Source organism: Pteropus alecto, unplaced genomic scaffold, assembly GCF_000325575.1.
Source record: "Pteropus alecto unplaced genomic scaffold, ASM32557v1 scaffold20, whole genome shotgun sequence".
In the NCBI taxonomy this organism is placed as follows: Eukaryota; Metazoa; Chordata; class Mammalia; order Chiroptera; family Pteropodidae; genus Pteropus; species Pteropus alecto.
The window spans coordinates 9694405-9722117 of NW_006436298.1; the positions used below are offsets into that span (position 1 = coordinate 9694405).

Consider the following 27713-nt stretch of genomic DNA (forward strand, 5'->3'; position numbering starts at 1 on the left):
TACAATCAATAGGTTCAAAGTCTCATAGAAGAAAAAGTGAGAGAAAATATTAACAATGGTACTAAATATGGTATAAAAATGTCAAAGTAATTCTACCGAGAAAACATCTGCTTCCATGTTTATCAATGTTAAAAAATGCTCTGAATAACCTATTAATATTGCTTCAGTGTTAATTTTGATATGAAGATTACACTCAAACTTTTGAAACTTCTTATGTGACTGAAATTCATTTAATTAAAAAGTTGTGTTTAAAAGTAAAACATTTAGAGTAGAAAAGGTCATCTAATAAAAAAGGATTTTAACCCTGAAAACCCACAAACTACTAAATTTCATATATTCTTCCAGTAATAATATATTCCTTTAATGTTTATGCTTTCCAAAAAGCTAGTGAAATCTTTTTGTAAAACTGAAAATAGTATCTCTCATTAGCTAATAACTAACAGCTGTCACCAATCTGCAATATTTTACTAAAACAAAACTATGCTGTATTTAATGCCGTGACTCATGGCCCAAATTCAAAAATAAGAATTATAGTCTACAATTCCTCTTCATAATTCCTTTTCAAGCTAACTTTTATATTATAAAACATTTTATACTTACAAATATATGCATAAGCTAAAAATAAAATGAACATTTAGGAAACCTAAAATTACTAAAGAAACAGAACATTACCAGTAACCTAGAAACCTGAAGCAACCACTACCATGATATCATGTTTAATAATTACTATGATTTTCTTTAGAGCTGTATCACATATGCTTGTATCCCCAAACAATATAGTTTACTTCTGCTTCATTTTGAATGTTATCATATTGTATGTATTCTGTAACTTGTTTTGGCTACACATTTGTGGGTCACATGGGCTGATGCATGTTGATATATTCTTTTTCACTGCTATATAGTATTCCATTGTATGACCATGGTACAATTTATTTATTCATTCATTTTGCTGTCCACAAATATTTGGGCTAACTTTTCTATTTAGTTTTTTTTTTTTTTTAATTACAATGCTATTATGAAGATCCTTATCTCTCTCAATGCACATATATGAGAGTTTCTCTACAGCACATACCTAGGAATGGAAGTGCTGAGCAGTAAGGTCTGTGCATGGTCAGCTTCACAAGAAAGTAGCCTAAATGTATTCGCAGTGGTTGTTTTCATAAGTTTCCAATGCTTAACATCTCACTAACACTTGGCATTGTCAGATTTTAATTCTTCCCAATTTTGTTAGTGTATAATGGTATCTTGCACTTTTAACTGGCATAATCTTAATCATTACCAAGATTAAGCATCTTTTAATATGTTCATGGGCCTTTTGGGTATCCTCTTTTGTGAAATATCTGTTCAATCTTTTTTGCTCACTTTTCTACTTGTTTGTCATGTTTTTACTGATCTGTAAGTTCTTTATATATTCTCAGTACTTATCTTTTGTCAGTTTATGTGATACAAATATCTTCTCTTGGCTTTTAGTATGTCTGCTTTTTTTATAGTATATTCTAATAAACAAATTCTTAATTTTAATAACATCAAATTTAGCAATCTTACTTCACAGTTTTAATTTCTGGTGATATATAAGTCCAACCCTATCCTGATTAGTAAGACCATTCCATATTTTTTCCCCAAAATTTTAAGGTATGCCTTTCATAAAGTTTTAAGGGTTTTGTTTTTGTTTGGGGGGCATTGATTAGCATTTGTTTTCTTTATATTCCGTGTTTCAAGGGAGATACTGCATTAAATTCTTGGCTTGGAGTTTTTCAGGTCACAATGATTCTATGAATTTAGGCTGAAAACCCTGTCAGAGCCTCTGGTTACAAATTATCACTTCTTTTACGAAGAAAACTTTCCTAGTTAATTATTTCCATGAGAGGTGGCCCTCAAGCACTAGGTTAGAAATGACTGCAGATTCTTCCAGAATAGCTTAGTGACTTTGGTGCTAACTTATTTTCTGAGATTCCTGCTCCAGGTTCCTTTTTGGCCTCTAGAAATTTCCATTACATTCCAAACAGCTCAGACATTAACATAAAAGATGTTACAGCATTTTTAGTTTTCCCAGAGATGAAGTCCAGAAATAGGAATCCTCAAGTCATTTGCTTCTATATTTATTTGTTTAATTTTTCAAGTTTCAATGAACAGTAGCTACCTGGCCTTTATACAAATTGCTGAGTTGCTTAAAAGACCTGGTTATCCTAAACATCTTTTCTCTATATTTTTTTTAACAAACCTGTTTTTGCCTTGGGGGAAATAGTAATAATGTCATGTTCTTTTGCTTAAGGCAACAAAATTAAAACTATCCATCATGAATCCTTACATTCTGGAACAGAAATATAAAAACTGTACTTTCTCAAGAATACCATCGGTATAAGATTACCATATTTATTAATTAGTGGAAATTATTTTCCACTCACTTTATAAAGTAAAAATAACATATCAACCTCAAATTCATATACTCATTCTGGTAGTGAGAACTGGGTTCAGCCATCTTCAATGGCTTATTCTATCCCATGACCACTAAAAAGCACATTTGCTTGATGAGTGGCTTGTCCAGTAGATATGAGTGGTAATGGAATAGGGCTATGTTTAAAATAACAACAAAAATCCTAAAAAACAAGAAAACACACACCAAAAACCTGTTCCTACTGATGGAGGAAACTAGTGACTGTGAACCATGCTTTATGCAACTATACTAAGAGATTCAGTAAACAGATCCTGGAGAAAGATAAATAAAAACAGCAAATTCTAAATGTTTTATTTTTTACCTGAGGCACAAACTGAATTCAGGATGGTCTCTCGGTATGCCACCTGGAGAGGCCCTAGATAGGTTTCCAGTCCATATTCCCTCTTGATTCGGTCATGAATAATTTCAATATGCAACTCCCCCATACCACATAGGACAGTCTGGTTAAAAAAGGAAGAAATGAAAGAAAATAAAAATTATATTTATTACAAAATACTACATCAAGTTATGACACCAATATATGTTACTTTTCATTAATTAGAAACTGGTTTTTTTTTTTGCAATTTTTTTTTGGCTCCATCAAAGTTTTTAACTTTTCTAATTGGAATAATAAATCAATGAAAAGTGAATTACTAGGCCATTTTCTCCTTCTTCCATGCTAATTGAATTATCAGCTGGGAAAGTGGCATCTAGCCAGGACTACACTTTCCAACCACATAGCTAAGTTTTGGGCGGTGGAACATGAATCTAATTGATGCTGGCAACTTCTGGGTTGTGCCTTTAAGAAAAGAGAAATTCTCTTAATGAAGATGTAGGCAACTGTCTGGAAACATGTGGATGAGAGCAATATCTTATGAAAGGTAGAAATAATCTTTATCCCAAACATTCCCAACCACCTGGGTATTTCCCAAGCATCCTGGGGACCTTACAGTTTTGTGAGCAGTCAAAACTTCCAGATATGTTTTTTTTTTTTTTTTTTTTTTAAGCAACAATGGTTATTCCTGAAGAAGGAATAGTGCGAGGAATCCCTATTTGCTCTATCTTATTCACATGCCATCTGGGAAGAATTTACCCAATGAGAGATCTGGCCCTTGTTCTCAGCACCTGGGAAATTATATTTAGGTCCCAAGATGCTCTGATTATGTGTCTTTGCTTGTCCAAAGGCTTTGTCCACCAGATAGTATAACCGTATGATTTATGATGAGGGCTTTAGAATAACCACATTAGTTCCAATCTGGAGAGTAAAGATCAACCCAAAACTATGGGAGGTTCTGGAGACTAAAGGTCAACCGCAAAGGCAGTATGTGATTGAGCCCCAATAAAAACTGGAAAACAAAGGCCCAGGTGAGCCTCCATGGTTGGCAATACCCTACTAGGAGGGTAACACATCCCTGAGGATGAACAGAGCTTCTCATTTGGATCTGTCCCAGACTTTGCCCTATGTGGCTCTTCCTTTGGCTGGTTCTAATTTGTATGTAATAAAACTTTTGCTGTAATAAAACTATAATTGTAAGGAACAAAAAAAGAATTACCTGGTATATGATTGCTATACTTATTATAAACTATAGCACAGCAGAAAAGTGGATGTTAGAAAAAGTGTGAAAGGACAGTCACCAAGTTTTCACAGTGGTGACCTGCATAGAATAGGACTGAGAGACAGTAAGGGAAACTTTCTTTACTGTGAACACCTGTGTGTTATTTGCTATTTAAAAAAATATATTGGCATTTTTTAAATAAAAGTTTTTTTTTTTTAAATAAAAAGTTTGTTTTAACTGCTGTTGTAGCATTCAGGATCAATTAAACTATATTACTACTCATTTAGCTGACAATTGGGAAAATAGAGTACCCTATATTTTTCAGATGAATGAAACCAGTTTATCCTTTTAAAAGACAAATTTATAATCTTTTAAAGAAACTTCTTCTAAAATTTTATGTAAACTTTACTCTGCTTTCCTAAAAAGAAGATGCAGAATGAACTTCTGTTCTTTTCCTGTGTGCTATAATATACATCCCAGTTCTGTACCTACTTTAGAACTCTATTTCCTCCCACATGATTAGGTTGTAATCTATCAATTCTCACCCATTTCATCTGTACCACTGTCATTAAAAGCACCTTTGCATTCTCCCTTTAGTATGCTGCTTCTACAAGCTTTAGCATAAGAGGCTCAGGGCTTTGTCTTAGGGTTGAACCTCATTTGAAAATTTCACAAAAGGCTATTTTCTGGAAAGTTGAAATGTTGGAGAGTGGTTTATATAAGTGAAGTATGATTATTTTGAGAAATTAAGGAGAATTTGTCTATTTAGCTTGACAATCAACATAAGAAGAAAATTATGAGAGAACCAAAAGAAAGTATTTTTTTTTCAGGGGCACAGACCAATCCATGTTTTACATGTATGTGCATGCACGTACATGCGCATGCACACACACGAATTATTGAAAAATGTCTGGGATTAAGCAATAATATACCTACTTGTCCAGAGTCAGGATCTAGCCTCACTTTCAAACTGGGATCTTCACGCTGAAGGCATTTCAACGCATGATCCAAATCTAGGGGATAAATGGTATCTGTTACCTTTACTTTTCATTTTTTAGATAATGTACCATACATTCTAATGGGGAAAACAGAGGAAAAAGCAAACAAATTTTGAAAAAAGAAATTTCAAACAGCCATAAATGTTTTGTAGAGAATAAAACGAGATGATAGTGATGTGAGGTTACTTGCAATTGAGTGATCTGGAAAGGCCTCTCCAGGATGATTTAGGTAAAGACACAAACAAAAAAGAATGACATTGTAAACAAAATCCTGAAGAAAAAGAATTCCACACAGAGAAAATGGCTGTGTAAGAAATGGTTTGCTTTCGGAAAAACAAGGCCAGTGTAGTTGGATGTTGGTGGGCAAAAGGAAGAGTAATGTCAGATGAGGAGGGAGATGCATGCAAGGTCTAACAGGCCATGGTGAAGAGTTTGGATTTGCACTGGGAAGCTGTCACTCTCGGGGCCAAGTGGAGTTCGGTGTGGCCCCAATGGTAGTGGGGAGAGAGATAAAGATGGTGCAGACATGTAGTTAGCATTTTTCCTTGGTTCTTCTTCAAATAATGCAGTGAAGAATCATGGGTCTTTGAGATTTAATAGTTTTATTATAAATATGTTTTAAAAAGACAAAGAATGCCCCCAAGGAGGCACATGGAGAAAGACAAAGCATATATACCCCAAGGAGGTACATGGTCCAGCACTGTGACCAACACAAAGGGGCCAATATGGCCACAAAAGGGCAAAAAGGCCGCAAAAGGCCACCAAAAAGAAAGATAATCCAGAAGGGCAAAAAGGAGGGGAGCCCAGAAGGGCAAAAAAGGCCCAGAAGCGGGAATGTCTGCCTTATATTTGGGCCGTGATGGGTGGTGCTAAAGGCATTCCTAGGTGATTGGCAAGTGAGATCATTTTGATTGCCACTTGGCTGCCATAACTTTGTCTAGTGCGCATGTGTGTACCCAGAATTCTTCCACTGGGGTGATTTTTGGGCAGTCTCTATGCTGGGCCTCTATTCCTTTGTTCCCCTTGTCCCTAATGTCTCTAACTACCCAAAAAGCCACTGAAGGGTTTTAAGTGAGTCAGGAAAATCATCTGATTATGTTTTTGCATAGATCAATGAAAGAGCTAATGAAAAAGGAAAATGCCTTCAGGGACACAGGCAATAATGAGAAACTGACAAAAGGAAGCTAAATTATGTCATTAATAAAGAGATGCTAATGTGATCACTATGATGAATTACCATAATCAAAGAGGAAATAATATATTATTTGCATTAAATATGTCATGTAAAGTGATAACTTTAATACAATCTATTAACTGATAAGTATGCCCTCTCTCTTTATAAAAGATGTTAGAAATTCCACATTCATAAAGTATAACTGAAGAAACGAGCTGAGCAATGGATTAATGAACCAACCTTATCAGTCACACATTTAAAGTGTTCTTAGGCAGGGGTTCCCAACCCCCAGGGCCAGTCTGTGGCCTGTTAGGAACCCGGCAACAAAGCAGTAGGTGAGCAGCAGGCGAATGAGCGAAGCTTCATCTGTATTTGCAGCCACTCTCCAGCGCTAGCATCACCGCCTCAGCTCCATTTCAGATCATTAGATTCTCGTAGGAGCATCCGTCCCTAGTGCCAAAAAGGCTGGGAACTGCTGTTCTTAGGTATATAAACCAGGCCTTCTTAGACCTCCACTGTTCAAATAGTAGCCACTAGCCATGTGTGGTAGGTATTACTAGTTTGAATTGACATGTGCTATAAGTGTAAAATACTGCCAGGTTTCAAAAATTTAATATGAAAAAAAGAAAGTAAAATATCTCAATTTTTTATATTGCTTACATGTTGAAAAGATATTTTTGATACACTGGGTTAAATATATTAAATATATACATATTTATATTTATATATAAACATATATTATGTATTATGTATTTATATTATATATTTTTATACATTATTATATGTTATATATTTAATAAAACACAGTAAAATTAATTTTTGCCAGCTAAACTTTTTAAATGTGGCTGTAAGAAAATTTTAAGTTACATATGTGGATCATGTTATATTTCTATTGAACAGTGCTGAAATAGACTCCTGATAATCCAAAGTTCAGTCCAAGGACCAATAACATTAGCATCACCTGGAGCCTGTTAGAAATATAGAATCACAGGTTCCAGACTGAATCAAAATCTGCATTTAACAAGAAACTCAAGAGATATATATGCACATCCAAGGTTAAGAGGCACTGTTTTAGATAAATTTATTTTTAAGTACCTACAGATACTCAAAGTAACAATCCTCATTATACTGTGGCTTTTAGACTAAAAAGACGGTAAGTTTATTGTAAAATAAACAAGTTCATTCAAAAATATTTATAAAGAATCTATCCTTTAGGAGTTTATTGGGATGCAAACACATACAGCATTGTAATACAGGGTGTCAAGTGCTGTAATAGGACCACGGGTAATTACAATGGAATTACAGAAAAAGGAATACGTAGATCTGCTTATAAGAAGTCTGAGTAAGGGAGATTCTAGGAAGTCCCTTGTTCTCTGGGGCCAGGACTTCTAAGCTAATGCCCATTAATTAGACTTTCCTTGGACACCAAACTTTTTCTACTAAAGTAGTTAAAAGATTGAGCCCTTAGATTTAAAACTGGCTGCTGCAACTTAATGCAATCCTGGAATTTGAATTTAGGTTCCCACACTAAATTTGAAATATGAAGTGACTTTCAAATATATTTAAAAGAACTCAGATTATTTTGTTTGGGCAGCCCTAGCCCTTAATTGCCTGACAACCCTTGATATAACTTGCTTGGTCAACTCCCCAACTTCGAGCCACATTCACGTCACCCAATTCTTTTCCAGAGACAAGACTAGCCTCGGGGCATTTTAAGGTAATAAGAAAACAGCTGCTACACCTGTTTTAATTTAAATGCCATTCCTTTACCCACTGGACAAGAAAAAATCCAGCTTCCTTTGGTACTTGTGGGCTGTCTTATATCCACACTCAGATTTCTTTCATGTGAACTCCAGCTGAGAAGTGAGGAACTGAACCTCAAGCTACTTGGCTAGGAGTCTTCCCCTCTTTCCCACTAGCTACTCAAAAAGATATGGGAAGCAATAAAGATTCTTTGTTTTTCTATAATCTGTGGGTCCAACTTGTTTCAAGGGGAGAAAAATGGCTTATTAACGCTACCTCTAGAACTGGAAGGTTTGTCCTTTCATAGCCTAATATAGGAATTCAGTGAGGGCTTCAAAAAGAGGTGATGCTTGAGTTGAGACCTAATGAAAGAGTAAACATTTTCCAAGCAAATTGTGGGGTGCCATCACAATGCAAGAGAGAACAAAGGGAAAGAAATGGCAATACAAAAAGAGCATGGCACCTTCAGGAAATCACTACTATTTTATTATGGCAGTGCAGGTATGAGTATTGTTTTTATTTTTGTTTGGGTGAAAAAAAGAAGATTCAGAACAAAGGAGGAAGTTTCAAGAAATAAGGCCAGGCAAGAAAGCTGGTGTCAGAGACTGCTAGTAATAGCCTTCCACTCTATTCTGCTGCTGCCTGGCTAAAAGACTGCATTTACTAGACTCCTTTACAACTGGGTGGCCATATAGCTAAGTGATGGCCAATGCCATATAAGAAATCTTAAAAAGAGAAGGGGCACATCATCTTTCTCCCCCTTACCCCTTTTCTGCTGTCAGAAACTCCAATGTGATGCCCAAGGCTCCAGCAGCCATTGTGAGATGAATAAGGATAGGAAAAGCAGGACAGAAGACTGGAGCCTGGGTGCCTGATGACCTTGTGGGGCCACCCTCTAACCACTGGGCTACCAACTCGAGGCATATTTGGTGACAGAAATAGACTTTTGTCATTAAAGCAACTGTTATTTCCGGATTTTCTGCTATATTTAACCAAATCTAATCGGAAATGATGAAGCTGGATTTGGAAATAATGAAGCTGGAATCATGAGCTTTATATACCATACTAAAGAGTTTGAGTTTGTGCTGTAAGTTATAAAAAGCCACTGAAGAATTCTGAACAAATATGCTAAAGAACAAGGTATATAACACTCAAAACGGTTAAATGACATTAACCACAGTATTTAAATATCTTCACTGAGTTCTAACGGTTGAACGAGAAAACAAGGAAAAGTAGCAATTTTATAAATGGTGACAAGAAACTGAGTCAGTTATGAATTGGTACCTATCTAATCTAATGTATGGCAAGAGCAGTCCTGATGTCATTACTTAGAATCCCCTAGACAGTACCAGAAGAACAAGAGTAAGGAAGAATATGATGAGAAAAATGGCCAAGATATTATAAAAATGAAAAGAGTCTATAAAAATCAAAACATCTTAAATAAAAATCTAGACAAATCACAAGAATATCAATAAATTCTGATAAACTCAACCATATAAGAAATCTTTTGAGAGTGTAACTATTTTATCTAACTTGTCAGAGCATTAATTAATTGACACACCAAAACTATTTGTACCTGGCTGCTTTGCCACTGATGGTGGTTCTATGGTACAGAAGAAAACAGGTTCTGGAATTTCTACTCCAGCCAATAAAAGTCTCTCTGCTTCACTGTTTTGTCCATGCTTCTTTCCTCCCTCCCTTCCGGCTCGACGAGCTGCAGCTAATGCACTGGACTTAGATGAAACGATGGTGTCTCCAGTGGCAGTCTGCAAGCAAACAGGATGCTCTGGAATAAAACAGGCTGTTGTACTTGAGAGACAAATTCATAAAGCTCATTATAACTTTGCACAACTAAAGATAATTTAACTTGTATAATAACTCTATCCAAAATACTGCTATAATAAATTCCAAACACTTTCCCTTCTCCCTCTCTCTACATATCCAAAATTCATTTGGCAAAACAAATGTACCTTCCTAGATTTTCAATCATGTAAAGATAGGTTAGGGAGAAGTCCGTTACAGTGTTTTACTGCCATTAAAAATTTGTTTAATACTATTTTACAGAAAATCCTCTATTAACTAAAATGTGCAATTAACCAGAATACCCTTGACCACGCAAAATGTATAGCTACCAGTTATTTTTTGAAACTATAATTTCACTTTTAAACTTTTATATTATGAAGTTCTGTGCCAGTTTCCTTCTCTATAAGGATATTCCTACTGAAGTTCTAGTCCAAGTGGATTTCTCTAACTCCTTCAAATACATACAAGAAGTTCTTGCCTTCAAGTAGACAAAGAAGACACCGCAATGCTAGGAGTCCAATTTCTGGACAGCATTAAGTATTTTCATCCATTCATCCTACAAAAGCCATGGAATGCCTAAATGATGCACACTATTCTGAGGACTAAGAATAGAGAACAAAGAGAAAAGTCCTTGCCCTCATGGAGCCTTCACTGGCACAATATCTTGTTATTACCTGAACAGTTATGAGGTTAGACTAAATCGTCTGCAATGATCAAGATAGGGAAAAACCCAATGGGAATAACACAGTATTTTATAAAACTTAAAATTATGCATACATGAATAGTATATTATTTTACTTGGATTTGAAATTCATTTGAATAGGATCTATACTGTTAAGTCTTCTGTAATTTTCTTTCTATTAAATGTATGAGTCAACCATGTTGATGAATATGCTACAATATTCATTATTCCATTAATGATGGATATTTGGATTATTTATGGCTTTTCTGCTATTACAATATACCTACTTTTAATTAAATATATTTACTATTATTTCCTAAACCATTTGGTAACTTACATGTTTAAGCCCAACAGTCAAAGCAATGTTACCAGCAGTCAGTGAAGGGATTTCTACATGTTGGTCAGCGAATGGCAAAAGCAGACGACTTATTCTCTCCCTGTAATGTAAAACCATGATTTATCTTAGTAAAAGTATTTTTAAAGAAACGACTGCATTTTAGAAAATAACCTAAGTTTCTACTTACGTGCAGTTCCCATTAATGTTATGGATGGCCAACTGGGGTTTTATCAGGCCTGAGTAAATGCGCAGAAAAACTAGTGGTCCTCGCTGCTTGTCATGGAGAACTTTAAATGCCAGTGCACATAAGTCATCCTTATACCACTGCCTGTAAAATTAAGGAGACATTCCAGAAAAGCCTTTAAAATATACTTCATATGAATATCTTATCTCTCTATATAGATCATATCATAATCATTGCACAAACTTAACCCTGATGTCCTCCAAAGGAATTTAGCTACCCAGGCCGATTAAAAAATGTGAGTACTATGTACCTCTCTTCCTCCACTGGATTAAATTATTTAATAGGGATCTTACCATTAATTCCTCAAAACTAAAAATAATGGGTTCTCTTCCAAATACTACCTCTATTTGCAAGTAATTCCATTGCCAAGAGTTCCCTCCTCAAAAAATATACTTTGGAACATCACACCACTTCTCAAAAAATCTGTACAGGGTAAACGAATAGCTACTTTCCAATTACTCCTTTTATAATCTCCTCCCTCTTCCTCTCCAGCTACATAATCATATAAATCTACACTACAAAAGTGAACCTGTTTACACACCAACATTCTTAAAGAATTATGTCCTTAAACTGGTGTTTATTGATAGGCTACAGAAAGTTTGAATCCCTCTGAATTTGCCAAATTTTGTACATATGTACATTTTTCTGAGGAAAGCTCCATATTTTCGTTAGTTTCAAAGGAGTCCATGATTCAAAGCAGGTTAGACTTTTCTATTACAGAACTTATTCCAATCTTATTCCTATTCCAGTTTTCAACTTTAACACTCACACAGAGAGCTTACAATATACTAAGCACTGTTGCATGTGCTTTATAAACATTAACTCATTTGATTCTTGTAACAATCCTATGCAACAGGTTCTATTCTATGTATTTCATAGAGAGGTTAAGCAACTCGGAAGAACTGGGATTTAAATCCAGGAAGTACACAGTCCATGCTCATAATCACTTCACTGTAATGCCTCTTCAATTGAGAGACATAAAGAGTGATTAATGCCCTAGTTAAAAGGATTAAAGTCCACTTCTGTCTGCCATTTTGTGCAACACTCCTTCAGATTTTAGAGGATTTATTACTAAGTACAAAGCTGTTAGTGACAACAGGAATAAAACAATAACCTTTCTTTATAGCCACAAAATATTTTGAGCTTATGAAAAATCTTTAAATCTAGAATAAATATAAGTATATTTACAGAGAATTTTTCAAGTGTCCCCAGTATACTATTTTTTTTAAACTGAGATGGCAAGGTCAACACTTATACTTTTACATAGCAAAAATATCCACATTCTTAGCACCATTTGTAAACACATCAGGTTATGAGAGATGATAGCAAATGTCCCTTTTAAGTAAAAATTACTATGGCTCTATATTATCTACAATGATATCCTTCACCAATGTTATTCAAAAGTGGTGATTCTACTACTCTTTGTGAAAAAAGACCTATTTGCCTACCAGTTTTTTGAAACCTGTAAGATTTTAATCTAATCTATGTACTTGCATACTTACAGAAATTCATAGTTGCGCTCTTCAGGTGAGGGCAAGTACATAGTAATAGCGTCCAACAGGGGCTGGACCCCTTTGTTTTTCAGGGCACTTCCACAAAGCACAGGTACTGCTGTCTGAGCCAGTGTTACTCTGTGTATTGCAGTCTGTAGCTACGAAGCAGAGATATAAATACAGTATACTGGTCTCAAACAAAACAGTTCACAATTAGATGCTTTTCCTAACCAACCATGTAAAACAGTACTCCTCACAAACTTTTGTCATTCTTTATGGCCTTATTCTTTGTTTCTTTTTATAACATTAATCACTACCTGATATATTAGATATATATTTATTAGTTTATTATCGGTTTCCCCATCTGCTAGAACGTAAAATCCACAGAAGTGTTAAAGTCCCATGATAAATTCCCCAGAAACTAAAAAAGTGCTTAAAGTAGGTATTTAAAAATATTTCTTGACTAAATGAGTTAATATACTTGCAATTTAACCTTGATAATCTAATAGAGGAACAGATCAGAAATTAAAAATATAAATGAGATACAATTTCTTCAAATGAATCAGCTCCATATTAAATAAAATCCAACAGAAAATGAGAAGTCAAAGTAATAAAAATTTTAGAAGACCTCAAAAACCAAGAAAAGCTTGAATGTGCTTGCAAGCTATTGATAAGAGAAACGGTGGCATCATACTTTAGATTGTAAGTTCTTTGTAAACAGAAACCTTGTTATGAGTCTATAGGGCATAATAAACACCACACTTAAGTATGGAAATACTAAACAATAAAAAATTTCAAAATTATGGCATTTTATTTGGAAAAAAATTTTTTCCATCTCAAATAACTTCAAATGGCTCAAAATAAATCTACAAATATTGTGTTTTTAATTCTTTTTAGGAAAAATAACCAAATGAATGTGCTGGACTCATTTTGGACCCCATTATACACATTACGACTTAAAAACACTGTTCTTTGTAACTCCTATGTTTCATAAAGGAAAATAAAACGTTTGCCAACTCATGGGGGAAGGTCCCTGACAAAAAACAAAACAAACCAGAAATGCCTTGAGGAAGCCTGTCATAATTCAATTACTATCAGTATTTTACTTGCCTAGTCTCTGGTTTAATATATTTCAAAAGAAAAAAAAAAAGAAAAGATTTGTAATGAGTTTCTACTAAAAATTAAGACAGATTCAGAAAAAAGTTCTGAGTAAAATGATCATTGTAGTAGTCTGAAAAACCAGTAAATTTTAAAGACAAAATTTCTACCTATGACTTCTCTGAAAATTCTTAGAGAAATGATCACAATGAAAAGTCTGAGAATGAACAATTAACTTCTTCTGACTCAATACAAGAAGATTCAATTTCTAATTTTATAAAGTATATTTGAAAATAGAAAATCACTACCATTATTTAAGTACCTGTACTAGTAGTCACTTAATGTTCTCCTAATTTTTGTTTGGGTCAACATTTTCTAATGATATGCAAAGTTGAATTTGAAAAAAAAAAAACAAAACCACAAAACGCAGACAAAGAGACAGAGAAAGCAAACCACATTCAATCAGTAAAACCTGGTCAAAGTAAACGAATAATAAAATTTACCTTTTCAGCTGGTATCAAATCAAAATTTTCACTAAATTCTCCTAAAACCAAGTCAGCAAATTCATCATCCAAATCTGCAACCTATAGAGAAAGGCTTTAGTTTTATAACTTGCATTTTTTGTTACAACTATTAGGTTTAAATATCAAAAATATACATTATTCAAATATTTCAAGACAGCTCCCAGGCTTATCCAAGCCAAGAACCTCCTATTTTCTGAAAGATAGTTTTCTTTTAAAGGAAAGGAGATTGAAAACTCCTTTATGAGTTTCCTAAATTCACGGAAAGCCTGAGCCACATAAAGCATCTCAGTAAAGTGTTACCTACGCAAGAGTGCTCAGAAGAAAAGAAAATGCACAATTTATAGCCAATGAAAACATATACAATGGACTGCTGTTTTTAAATAAAACTGGGGGTCTCAGTTTATAAAAAAGTTTCATCTGGTATGCCTCTAATACTCTGAATATTCATGAGATCTGACAGTCAAACTAAAACGACTGTTACTGTAACTAATCTTGCACGGAGGGAATAAATTTAAGTTGGGAATTGAAGACATCATTTTAATAATAAAGATGAAATTAACTAATCCATGTTCTTTTCATAATCATCTGCCAATTTGAAACAGAATTCAGCTGACAATAAAATTAATAAAAGTTTCAAAAGTTTATAATAGTACAAAGGAGTAAAACTTTCAAACTTATTGGGAAAAAACACACTTTTAACAGTTAACTATAGCAGAAATGTACCAAACCATCCTCTTGAAAAACTGGAGCCAAACTACTAGGAAATGACACCATTACTTATTTAAAATCTTTGGACAAGTTATGTCACCACCTTTCTCCCCTGGTTACAAATGGAGATAATACTAGTACCTACCTCATGGGGCTGTTGTGAGGATTAAATAATCAATTCAAATTATGCTTTCAGAACATACAGTAAATATACCATAAGTATTATTTATTATTTTCACTGTTTACCTTTAGATCACAGGAAGTTGATTCCCGTCCACACTAATCTTATTCTCTAATTAAAAATTTTAATTGTGGAATAACATGATATAAACATAACAAAATGTACCATCTTAATCATTTCTAAGTGAATAGTTAAGCAGTGTTAAGTATATTTATACTGTTGTAAAATTAATCTCTAGAACTTTTTCATCTCACAAAACTGAAACTCTATACCCATGAAACAACTCTTTGTCATTCTCTTCTTCCCCAGTCCCTGGCAACTATTATTCTACTTTCTGTCTCTATGAGTTTAAATACTCTAGAAACCTCGTATTAAGTGGAATCATACAGTATTTGTCTTTTTGCGAATGGCTTATTTTAATTAGCACAATATCCTCAAGGTTCATTCATACTGTAACATGTGTCAGAAATTCCTTCCTTTTTGAGGCTGAATAATATTCCACTGTGTGAAATTACCACATTTTGTTTATCCATTCATCTGTTGATGAACACCTTCCACTTTTTGGCTATCATAAATAATGCTGCTATGAACAAGGATATGCAAATATCTCTTCAAGACCCTGCTTTCAGTTCTTTTGGATATATACCCAGAAGTGGAATTGCTAGATCATATGGTAGTTTTATTTTCAATTTTCTGAGGACCTACCCTGTTTTCCACAGTGGCTAAACCATTCTCACTCCCATCAACATTGCAAAAGGGTTGCAATTTCTCCACATCTTTGCCAACACTTATTTTCTGTTTTTTTTTTTGATAGTAGCCATCCTAACAGGTGTGATGTGGTCTTACTTCTAATTCTATACATACATATGTATTCCCTGTAATGAGCACTTTATCTGCTGATAGCATAGAATGAAAATAAAATTTGAGACTATCATGTCCTAGAATAATATGAGATAAATATGCAAGTTTATGTTGGCTCCTCAAGAAGATTACAAAATCCTTCTTAGGTTTATCCTGATAGCTCTTTGGTAAGATAAAACAAAACAATAAAACCTCAAAGAAGAACCAATTATATACCCGATTATTGATTAATAAATGCCAATTCCACATATTTGTTTTACAAGCCCTCTCCCCCAATCAGAAAAGCAGAACAGCAAACTGCATAGAGCTTTAGCTCTTAACTGAGATAGACCTGGATTCAGATTCCAGTTGTGCTATTTATTAGCTGTATGACAACTTATTTAGTATTCTAAAGCTGTTTCCTCACCTGTAAAATGAGGATAATACAGGTTGTTGTGAGGATTAAAAAATATATGTAAAAAGCACTTAAGCTAAATTATAGTAGGTCCTCACTAATTATTATCCAATAATAGAAATAACAATGTTCACTATTGTTAATGATAAACTTGATAATTACTATATATTATAGAAAGTGATTACTTCAAAAATAACTTCATATAAAAGATGAATGAAAAAAATTAATTATGAAAGGATCTATTTTGACCAGGTTAATTTAGAAGTGAAAAAAATCAAAGAGTTCAGACTCAAATGTTTTTCTCTACCATAAAATTCAGGGAGTTTATTTAAGGTATGTTTCACATACTGTGTTATATATTAACAATATCATATAAGTATCATAAATATTAATAATCTTAGTATTTCCTATTAAAATTTTGAGGGTAGATGAGGTCCAGAATTATTTATTAACTATAAAATTGGTGGTTTTAAATTTTTCTAAATAATTTGACATCTAGTAAAGTAAAAGATGGACATATCCTTTGACCCAGCAATTCCACTCGTAGGTTTAACCCTTAACAAATTTCTACATATATACACAAGGAGATATATACAAAGATGTTCACAGCAACACTTCGTAAAAGCAAAAAAGAGGTAACAAGCTCAAAGTTCATCCACAGGAAAACAAACAATAGATTGTGATATAATCATATACTGGAACACTACACAAAGATTGAAAATGAATGAAGTAGAATCACACATACCAACATGGATGAATCTCCAACATAATACTGAACAATGTAATAAAGTACAAACAGTATCATCCCATTCATATAAAGTCTAAACATGAAAAACTAAGTTCTTTAAGGATACATACAGTTGTAAACCATAAAGAAAAGCAAATGAAAAATAAACACTATTATCAAGATAGTGGTTGTGGGGTAGATAATTAGTGGAAGCGAGAGAACTATGAACAGGAAGTGGCTCACAGATTCAAGAGTATTGCTGATAGTCTATTTGTTAAGCAGGGTGTTCATTTTATTATTCATAAAAAGTTTCTAAATACTTATGCAATTCTAAATCAAAGTATTTATTTTACTTGTTCAATTAAGGCATTCCTTGCTTCAGTTGTCTCCTTCAGCAATTTAGGATCACTCATTTCCAAGAGGGGTTTTCTCTCAAAGTCTTTTCCATCAACTGAACTGGAGTTCCAAAGAAGTTTTTCTTTACTTACTACATCCACCACTCCTTTGAAAGTTTTGGCTTCACCAATTGGCAACTACAAGGCAAAGTGAGATTAACATTATTGAATGATCACTCAATTAGAATGGCATTGGTGATAAAGCTTATCTTTCTCCACTTTCCCCAAAATGTCTATTATTACCATAATCTTACCTTTATCTCAACTTTTTCCAAAAAGCAACTAAGAGAGCTTCAGAAATGTGTATGCCACAATAAAATAAACCAATAGAAGACACTGAGAGGGAGTTGTTGCTATTAATCAACCAAATATTTATCAACAAACCTGTAAAAGCAAAGGCTTTGCTTTCAACTTCTCTCTGATGCTTTCAACTGCATAGTTAAAACTGTAGAAAACAAAATAATTATACAGTAGTTTAAAATGTTAAGATTTTTAAACGAGGTTTAAGAATGTTCTCTAAAATTATAACTCTTTATTGTTTCCAATGTTCACTATTTAACAGTTTTCCATTAGACAACATTTTAAATAAACTTGTAATGCCAATTTCAGATACTAGTAACCGAGTATGTACCATAATCCTGCCACACAGGTATGTAGGGTATTATTGTTGTTAGTTTCACCTTAACTAAAGTTTGAAGTTAAGGTTACATGAATTGATCAAGATCACAGATAATAATTACAGTTAGGATTCGAATGCAAGATCTGTGATTTCAAGTCAAGGATTCTTCTAGTAACTGCATTTGCTATCTCACATGGCTACCAGCTTTCTTCCAAGAGCCAACCTGACTAATTTTTTTATACTTTTATCTTAGGCATTTTTAATATCATCTACTACATTTGTGCATTTCTGTGCCAACACTGGAGCTGGCTACCTAAAGAACATATATCATCTTTGGCACATGGGCTAATTTATATACACACACACACACACACAAATCATTCTGGTCCCAATGTCTTTGAGAACCAGTCTAGTATGCAGTCATCCCTCTGCATACTCATCAGCACAAGTACTATAAGTCAGTAAAAGTAGTACTTCCATCTACCTCAAGGAACTCCAAACAGAAAAGGGTCAGAACTTGAGCCTTGTACATTTTGAAAGTTGTGCTTTTACTAATGAAGACAAAAGTCCTTTACATCAACAGACTTAGAATTACTATAGAGTTACATAAACACAAAGGATACTGTGTGACTTTAGGGGAGAAATTGTTTGTTTTGTTTTTGCTACTCTCACACCACAGACCAGGATCTCTCCCTATCACATTTCCTCAGAATCCTTTATATTCTTGATTCTCTCTCTTTCATATTTTCTCCAAATCTTTCGAATATTCTTGATTATCTGAATTCTGAATTATGTTCTCCGCATAATGTATCCATTTTAGATTACCACTGTATAAATCTCTGAGCGTTAACAACAATATTTTGGCATTAACTCTTTTGCCCTACATGCAGGTCTTAAAACATCTACATTCTCCTCTCCCAGTTCCCTTTTATAGAGAGCTTGTTATCTAAAAGCTAAAGAAAATCAGAGGACAAGGAAGAACACTGTTCTCTGAGGCAACTGCAGGAAACAATTCTCTTAACTTCCACCTTTAACAACAATGAGAACACTAAACTTCAACAATACGTACAGGGACTATACCATACAGCTCTAAACAGAACCAGTGGGATCAGCAAGACATAACTCTGTCAGTATCTTAGAAAATAGGATATAGCCTCTCTACATTAGAATCAGGATGATTCATTATCAGCTCTCCATTAATCCCACATTATCATGTAACCCATAAATTAGCTGGTTTCAATTTTTTTAAATAGTATTGAATAGAGATTTCTTGAAATATTTATATTCTATTGGGAATAACTGTTTCTAAATTTAAGTTATAGTCCATTAAAAGCTCAAATTGTATTCTTACTCTGATAAGCCAAAGAAACACTTCAAATACCTTGCTCCAGTTTTGTCCATCTTGTTTAAAAAACAAATTCGAGGTATCTTGTATTTATCAGCTTGCCTCCATACTGTGAGAGTTTGTGCCTAAAACAAAGAGCATACATTGGACAAAAATAACTACGTTATTACGCACAAAGAGATCTAAGAATCTATTATAACATGGAATTAGGCCCTAGTCTATCATAGAATTAGTGCCACTGCACTTATACTTCTAGAGTCACTATTTTGCTATCAGGTTAACACAGCTAAGAATGTAACAAAGTGTGATGAAAAGTATGTTTCAAACTGAGACTAATACTTTGGGTGAATTAGGTTGCCACACAAAGAAAAGGAACATCTAGGAGGAACTGAGAGTCATAGAAAGAAGAGTCACCCAAGAATCAGAAGAGCTACTTTTTATTTGGCTTCACCTTACCTCGTACATGTCACACAACAATGAACCTGTTTTCTAATCTGTGAAATATGGATATTGGCTCTTAATTAATTCAGACAATTGGGATTAAAAAGAAGTATACTATAAAAATGCTATTGTGATAAAAACCACGTATTTTTATTGTGACTGAATGTTCATGTAAACTGAAAAGGATTTAAGGGGGGAAAAGAAGTGAATACATGTGTTTACATATTGCAATTTTCGTATGCTTTTCTATCTGAATTCTTTTAATTCTACTTTTTGTACACATTAGATATAAATGGTTTGAGTCTATTATAATATGTGCCCAGTGGAGTCCAATAGCCTTGAAGCAGAGCATAAAAAGCCTAATGCGCTGTCAGTTAAAATAGAAGCCAGTTTGTCATTTAAGTTTTATTAGGTGAAATTTGCAAATAAATGTACAATAAAATATACAACTCTTAAGTGTACAGCTCAATGATAAATATATACACTTGTATAACTACTACCCTAATCGAGATATAGAACATACGAAATTTTCCTTATGTCCCATCCCCAGTAAGCAACCTACTCTGATTTGTCACTATATATTCATTCTGCCTATTCCTGAACCTCATATAAATAGCATGGCTTCTTTTGCTCAATATAATGTCTGTGACATTCATTCACGTTGTTGGATATACTGGTTCACTCATTGTTATTACTAAATTCCATTATATAAATGTATTAGTTTGTTTTCCTATCTACCTATGGATATACACAGGTTGCTTCAAGTTTGGGGCTATTATGAATTTAGCTGCCATAAACATTCTGAGTAAGTCTTTGGTGGATGTTTCCATTGCCTTGGATAAAGATATAGTAGCAGCACTACTGGGTTATAAAAAAATAAGTGTATAGTTAACTTTAAAAAGAAACTGCTAAATTGTCTTCCAAAGTGTTTCTGATATCTTATAGTCCCACCAACAATGTATGGATTCCAACTGCTTCACATCCTCAACCAACATTTGCCATCATTCTTAATTTTAGCCATTCTTGTGGATATGAAATGGTCTCTCTTTGTAATTTTAATTTGCATTTCCCTTTCAACCAATGAGGACTGAGCATCTTTTCATGTACTTAATGGCCATTCACATATCTTCTTTAGCGAAGTATCCATTCAAGTCTTTTGTCCATTTTTTAATTGGGTTGATAAGTTTGTGGGTTTTTTTGTTTGTTTTTTTTACTGATTTGCAGTTCTTCATATATTTTAGATACAAGTCCTTGGTCATACACATGTATTATAAAAATTTCAGCACATACAACCAAGACAATGAAATCCTCTTACATAATCAACAGTGTTACTGCACTCTTGAAATTTAACATTCATATAATATTTTAACATTACAAATATTCTCATAGCCTATGGCTTACCCCTTTTTTCCTTAGTTTTAATGAGAAAATGTAATTTTGATAAGGTCCAATGAATCGGCTTGTTTTGTTTTATGCTTCTGTGTCCTCTAAAAAATTGTTATATCTACCCCCAAGGTTATGAAGATAAGCTAAATAGATTTAGCTTAACACTATGATCCACGCCAAATACTTGTTTATGCTGAGGTTTTCTTGGGAGAGGAGGAAATTATAAATTTCCTCCAAAACATATTAAAAAATAAAACGAAAACTCCCATCACTTGCTAGCTAAAAGCCTATTTGGCAAACAAGAGCCTCCTATATCACAAATTTAACTTCCTATTCCAGCATGTTTCAATCTTGTAAGTAATGCAATCTATGTGAAAGATTAAGTGTCAAATTTATGTAAAGAAGCTATAATGACAGAAAGGAGATGCAACCATTAGGAAATGAGGTGACTCAGAAAGAAACAGAAATAACAGTGTATAATCAAACTTAAACCTCAGTGTCAGGCTTTATATCAAGCAAATATCATTGTCAAGGGTCCTCAGGTAGGGCTTCCAATAACTGCATTATTTTACCCCCAAATTTTCATTTTGAAAATTTTCAAATCTATAAAAGAAGTGAATAGAACAATAAATGTCCATGTACTCTTCACCTAAATTCACCAAATATTAACATTGTGCCACACTTGCCTTTTCTTTTTCTCCAAACATTTGCATACACGCATTATATGTGCGTGGTGGCTGTGAAAATGTGCTACTTGGATCTGAAGAGCATAATTAACTGATGGCCCTACTGCTGCCCTTCTAGATCTACTACCATGTTCTCTTAAGGCTCAGCTTAGGGATTGTTCCCAGCTAATGTTAGCACTGCAGAAGTACTAATGTAGGTCTATTCCTGGAAGACAAGGGACTCCTATAGCAAGTGACTTTGGCTCAAGGGCTCCCCATCGGCTGAACCAAACTCTTTTTGGAACTATGCTGTAGTTTGAGACTCTTCCTACTCAATCCTCCTTCCTTCCCAAGTGTCAAACCTGCCTTGTGGTCTGAATGCTCTCTCCCACTTGTCTCTTTTCTCCTTTATTCTTCACAGGCATTTTCCCCAATAAATCTCCTATACATCACATCCTATCTTAGCATCTACCCCTCAAAAGTACCCAAATTAATAATGTATGTGAGAACGTGAAAGCATGAGAGCACTGAACCACGAGACTTCAACACAAAATACTTTGGCATACATTTTCTAAGATTAAGGACATTCTCTAACATAACCAGTTACAATGATCATATACTGAAAAATTTCAGTTGACACAATACATATAGTTCATATTGAAAATTTCTCATTTTCCCAGTGATGTCCTTTCTAACTTTTTTATTTTAGATCCAGAATGCAGTTAAAGATGAAATATTACATTTAATTTTGTCTCTTTAGAATACTTTAATATAGAACAGTTTCCCAACTTCTTTCCCCACAATCATTCATTTTCCTTACATCAAAAAATTTTTTTTCAATTTCTGAAAAGTCCTGGTCATGTATTTTGTAAAATGCCTTTCCATTTAGATTTGATTAGATTTTGGCCAAATATTTTTGCCAGGAATAAAACATAGATCATGTGTCCTTAGTGCATTGTATCAAGAGGTCCGCGATGTCAATTTGTCCCATTTGGGGGGATGTTAATTTTGATTGCTTCATTAAAATACTACTTTTAGTAATTTTAAGATTAGAAGAACTTATAATCTTGAGATTATAAGACAAATGGGGTACCAACTAAAGAGTAGCAATAATTTATTATAAATCCACTTTCAAGATTTATTCAAGAAGCTTTATATTAACTGTTGGGAGACAATTCTTCTTGGGTCTCTCATGTTCCTGCATGTTTTGCTCGGAGAGGCATTGACTGCTTTTGTGCTGGACTATGTTTTCAAGGACGTTTGTATAGTGAACAGCTCAGAAAGACAGAAACAGTGTCTCCTCTCAGAGCAAAAGGTAGGTGTACTGACAACCCTGGAAGATAATGTCACTCACCAGAGCAAAGGGCAAGCATGTTAACTGCCTGTTGTAAACTATTTGCATTGTCTAAGCACCGATACCACTGCGTGTATAGCTGTCACTTGATGCCCTTTGGGTCACCCTGTGGGACTTAGGGCTTGGGGAACCAGCACAAAAAAATGCTGATACTTCAGTTATTCCTATTTCTGTGACTAATAAAGTCTTTTGTCTCTGACTCAGGAGTCTTGTATCTTCTGCCAAAATCCATAAAACTATAGCAGGCTAACTTATTAACTTGAAAATAAGGTACAATCTTCTCTGGCCTTTCACGGTTCAATGCTAACTTTCATATTTTGTACAGAAAAGCAAGCATATTTTCCTTTTACTATGAAATATCTAGATCACATACAGACCACATCTCAATATTAAATTCCAACTTCTTTTAATTATAATTTGATTTATATGAGCTTACCAAATAAAGAGTTATAGTAAACTAAATCTGACACATCCTTTTTAAAAAAATCATGATGTTCTATCTTTATTTTACTTTGGTAATATTTTTTTACCTCTACACCAGCAGAGGCATCAAATACAGCCACTGCACCATCCAACACTCTTAGGCAGCGCTCAACCTCCAAAGTAAAGTCCACATGACCTAAGAAAAAGATGAGAAATATAACACTTAAAACCTTAAAAAAACAAAAACAAACAAACCCGAAAAAACAACCATATGACCCAGCAATCCTATTTTTGGGGACATATCCAAAAAAAATTGAAAGGAGTGTCTCAAAGAGATATTTACACACATCTGTTCATAGTAGCACTATTCACGATAGTCAAGAGGTAAAAGCAACCCAAATGTCCATTGATAGATGAATGGTATATATACAAAATGTGTTATATATGTACAATGGAATACTATGCAGCCTTAAAAAGGAAGGAAATGCTGTCACATGCTACAGCATGGATGAAATTTGAAGGACTTTACACTAAGTGACATAAGCCAGTTACAAAACAACAAATATTGTATGACACTACTTATACAAGGTATCTAAAGTCGTCAATTCCATAGATACAGAAAGTAGAATGGTGGTTACCAGGGGTGAGAGGAGGGAATAAAGAAGAATAATTGTTTAATGGGTATGGAGTTTCAATTCTGTGAAATGAAAAAGTTCTGAAGATCTGTTTCACAACAATGTCAATATCCTTATTGCTACTGAAATGTACACTTAAAAATGGTCAAGATGGTAAGTTTTATGATACATGTTTTTTACAATTAAAAAAAAATGTACACAAAAATCTCAAAACGATGCAGCATCTCTACATTGCTGTAACAGCACACTGTACCTGGTGTATCAATTAGGTTGACTCTATACCCCTTCCAATCAAACGTAACAGCAGCTGATTGAATAGTAATGCCTCTTTCTCGCTCTTGAGCCATGAAATCTGTCACTGTGTCTCCGTCATCAACATCTAACCAGTAAAAAAGATGACACGTTTAGGTTTAACTGCAAGTGTGTTTTCTTGGTATTTGATATCTACCTGACAATTTAACTTGCTCTAAGAAAAATTGTTCATAAAATATTTGGTTTAATATTTAGAGCCCTTAATCTTTCTCCAAATAAATCCTTGTTATAGAAAAAGCTTTTTTTCGCAAGATTAATAATTTTTCTACAAAAAAGTTTTTCTGTTACAACTACGATTAAAATCTGTTTAAGTATTTTAATATTACTGAACCATATACTTCTCGTTTTGTTCCTAATTTAACTTTCATTACCCTTCCTTATCTGTTGTTCCCCATGCCTGATCTCTTGGTATAAGGCAGAGTAGTGCAATGAAAGAGCAGACAGACCTAGATTTAAATTCTAATTTTACTACTTACTACTCTATGATCTTGAGCAAGTTACTTAACATAGCTTATAAAAAATAAGGCTAATAAAGTCAACTTTGCTGGGTGGTTATAAGAATGAAACAAGACTATATATATAATGCAACTAGCTCAGTAAATGTTAAGTAAATGGTAGCTACATGGAACAAGGTAGAGAAAAAATCCCTCCCAAGTTATCCTTTATAAACTCTTCTCATTACTAAAGTTTCAAAAAAAGGACGGAGTGGGGGGTGGATTTATTTGTCAAGTACAAATAAAGTTTTGATAGAACTTCTACAGCATAAAAGCATGGATAAAATTCAAAGTCATGAAAAGCAAAGACCTACAACCAAGACTACTCTACCCAATAAGGTTATCATTCAGAATTGAAGAGATACAGTGTTTCCCAGACAAGAAAAGGCTAAAGGAGTGCATGCATCACTACTAAACCAATATAAGAAAGGGACTTCCATAAGAAAAGAAAAAATCAAAAATCTGAATAAAAGGAGTGATGTGACATAAGCAGCATGGTGACATAAAAGAACCTGCAGGTCTCTCCTCTTGAAGTTACAAGTTGGGCAGCTATATTCAACAAAGGATTACCTGCTCAACACACAAATATGTCGAAGAGATCCACCCACTAAGACCTCTGAAGGCTAGCTTACTGAAGTGAACAATGGAGATGGGATGGGGGCAAGGACAGAGACTGAAAATGCAAATGCAGGCTGGCGGCTCACTGCAGCCCCAGAGGATGTGAAAGCACTCAAGGGCTGAGGTGCACCCTCCATTAGGTAGACCAGCCTGTAGGGGCAAAGGTGACAATTAGGCCTGAGTGGCTGGTACACATGGAGGCTAAGCCCAGGGGCAGGGGAGCGGTATAAAAGGTGGCAGCATTCCACAAACTGCCATCACAGCACAAAGGGATCCACAGATGCAGGAATCCACCTCCTCCATCCTCCTACGGCCCACCAAGCAGTAAAATCCTCACTGGACACATGGTGAAAAGCCAAACAACTTTCTAGCCTATGTGGTCTGGGCTCCTTATGGCTGAACCCACTGGGAAGAACAGAGTCACAGACGGGCAAAAACCCATCTCTCCCAGCCCACCTCTCCCCTTCCCATTATAGCTGTGAGGCTGGCAGCCTGTGGGTGTGGGAAATGGTATGCAAAACACATGACAGGAGACTCATAGCACACATCAGAGAAATGCAAATTAAAACCACAATGAGCTATCACCTCACATCTGTCAGAATGGCTATTATCAAAATTCAACAAACAACAAGTGCTGGCAAGGATGTGGAGAAAAGGAAACCCTCATGCTTTGTTGGTGGGGTTGCAAACTGGTGCAGCCACTATGTAAAACAGTTTGGAGGTTCCTAAAAAATTAAAAATAGAACTACCTTATAACCCACCAATTCCACTGTCAGGTATTTATTGGAAGAAATCCAAACCATTAATTTGAATAGATATATGCACTCCTATGTTCATCGCAGCATTATTTTCAATAGCCAAGGTATGGAAGCAACCTAAGTGTCCATGGATAGATGAATGGATAAACAAGAGGTGGTACATCTATATAACAAAATATTAGCCATTAAAAAAAGAATGAAATTTTGCCAGTTGTGACATGGATAGACCTAGAAGGTTTATGTTAAGTGAAGTAAGTCAGACAGAGAAAGACAAATATCATATGATTTCATTTATATGTAGAATCTAAAAAACAATATAAGTGAACAAACAAAACAGAAAGAAACTCATAGATTCAGAGAACAAACTGATGGTTACCAGATGGGAGGGGGATTGGGAGGATGGGTGAAAAAGGTGAAGGGATTAAGAACTACAGATTGCCAGTTATAAAAATAGTCACAAGACTGTAAAGTACAGCATAGAGAATACAGTCAATAATATTGTAATAACTGTGTACGGTTTCAGATGGGTACTAGGCCTATCAGGATGATCACTTCCAAAGTTAAAGAAATGTCTAATCACTCTTGTACACCTGAAACTAATATAATATTGTATATCAAACTAATTGAAAATTTTTTTTTAAAGAAATGAAAAAGAGCTGATCTTTACCATTCAAAATTCAAGAACAAAATTTACCATGGCCTTATAGTACGCTATTTACGTCAGTATTAAACTTCTAAAATGTTAGTTTCCTCATATCATATTTGTGTATATGCATGTGTATATAACAGGAGGAAAAGGCAAGAAAAATATACCTGTAAGCAACTCCAAATATTTATGTTAAAGAATATTAGTGTTACCAGTTATTCACAACAAACCAAGAAAACAAACATCATCAACTACCTAAAAGTTTTAAATGAGACAGTAAGTTTTTAAAACAGAACAAAATTTTTAACAATAAAAACCTTATTTCCTATTCTCTCTCTATAATTACTCACATAGCTAACAAGATCAACGTTGGAACAAGTTCTACCACAATCTAGATGGGTTCTAGGCCTCTGGCCTGAACCAAAAAAGAACTTGAAAAGATATTTTGTATATACACATAACAGAATTATTATTCAGCCTTAAAAGGAGAAAACGGACAAATGCCACAACATGGATGAACCATGCGGACATTATATTAAGTCTTAAACAAGCCAGTCACAGAAAGACAACTATGTATGATTCCACTTATGTGAGGGACTGAGAGTAGTCCTATTCATAGAAAGAGAAAACAGAATGGTGGTTTCCAGGGGCTGGGAGGGGACTGC

At 34.3% G+C, this 27713-nt stretch overlaps 1 protein-coding gene across 7 annotated transcripts in view; it reads right to left on the minus strand.

Moving 5' to 3' along the window:
- GFM2 (G elongation factor mitochondrial 2) overlaps positions 1-27713 on the minus strand; it is a 69369-nt gene that overhangs the window by 31970 nt on the left and 9686 nt on the right. For all 7 annotated transcript variants that reach the window (XM_025047836.1, XM_025047835.1, XM_015590402.2 and 4 more), the window contains 12 exons: positions 24474-24599; positions 23693-23781; positions 19353-19441; positions 17737-17797; positions 17311-17490; positions 14066-14146; positions 12474-12622; positions 10915-11055; positions 10728-10827; positions 9482-9671; positions 4927-5003; positions 2757-2895 (listed from right to left, as the gene is read on the minus strand). In XM_025047836.1, the coding sequence (XP_024903604.1) occupies positions 2757-2895; positions 4927-5003; positions 9482-9671; positions 10728-10827; positions 10915-11055; positions 12474-12622; positions 14066-14146; positions 17311-17490; positions 17737-17797; positions 19353-19441; positions 23693-23781; positions 24474-24599 (1422 nt within the window). The remainder of the gene's footprint in view (positions 1-2756; positions 2896-4926; positions 5004-9481; positions 9672-10727; positions 10828-10914; positions 11056-12473; positions 12623-14065; positions 14147-17310; positions 17491-17736; positions 17798-19352; positions 19442-23692; positions 23782-24473; positions 24600-27713) is intronic.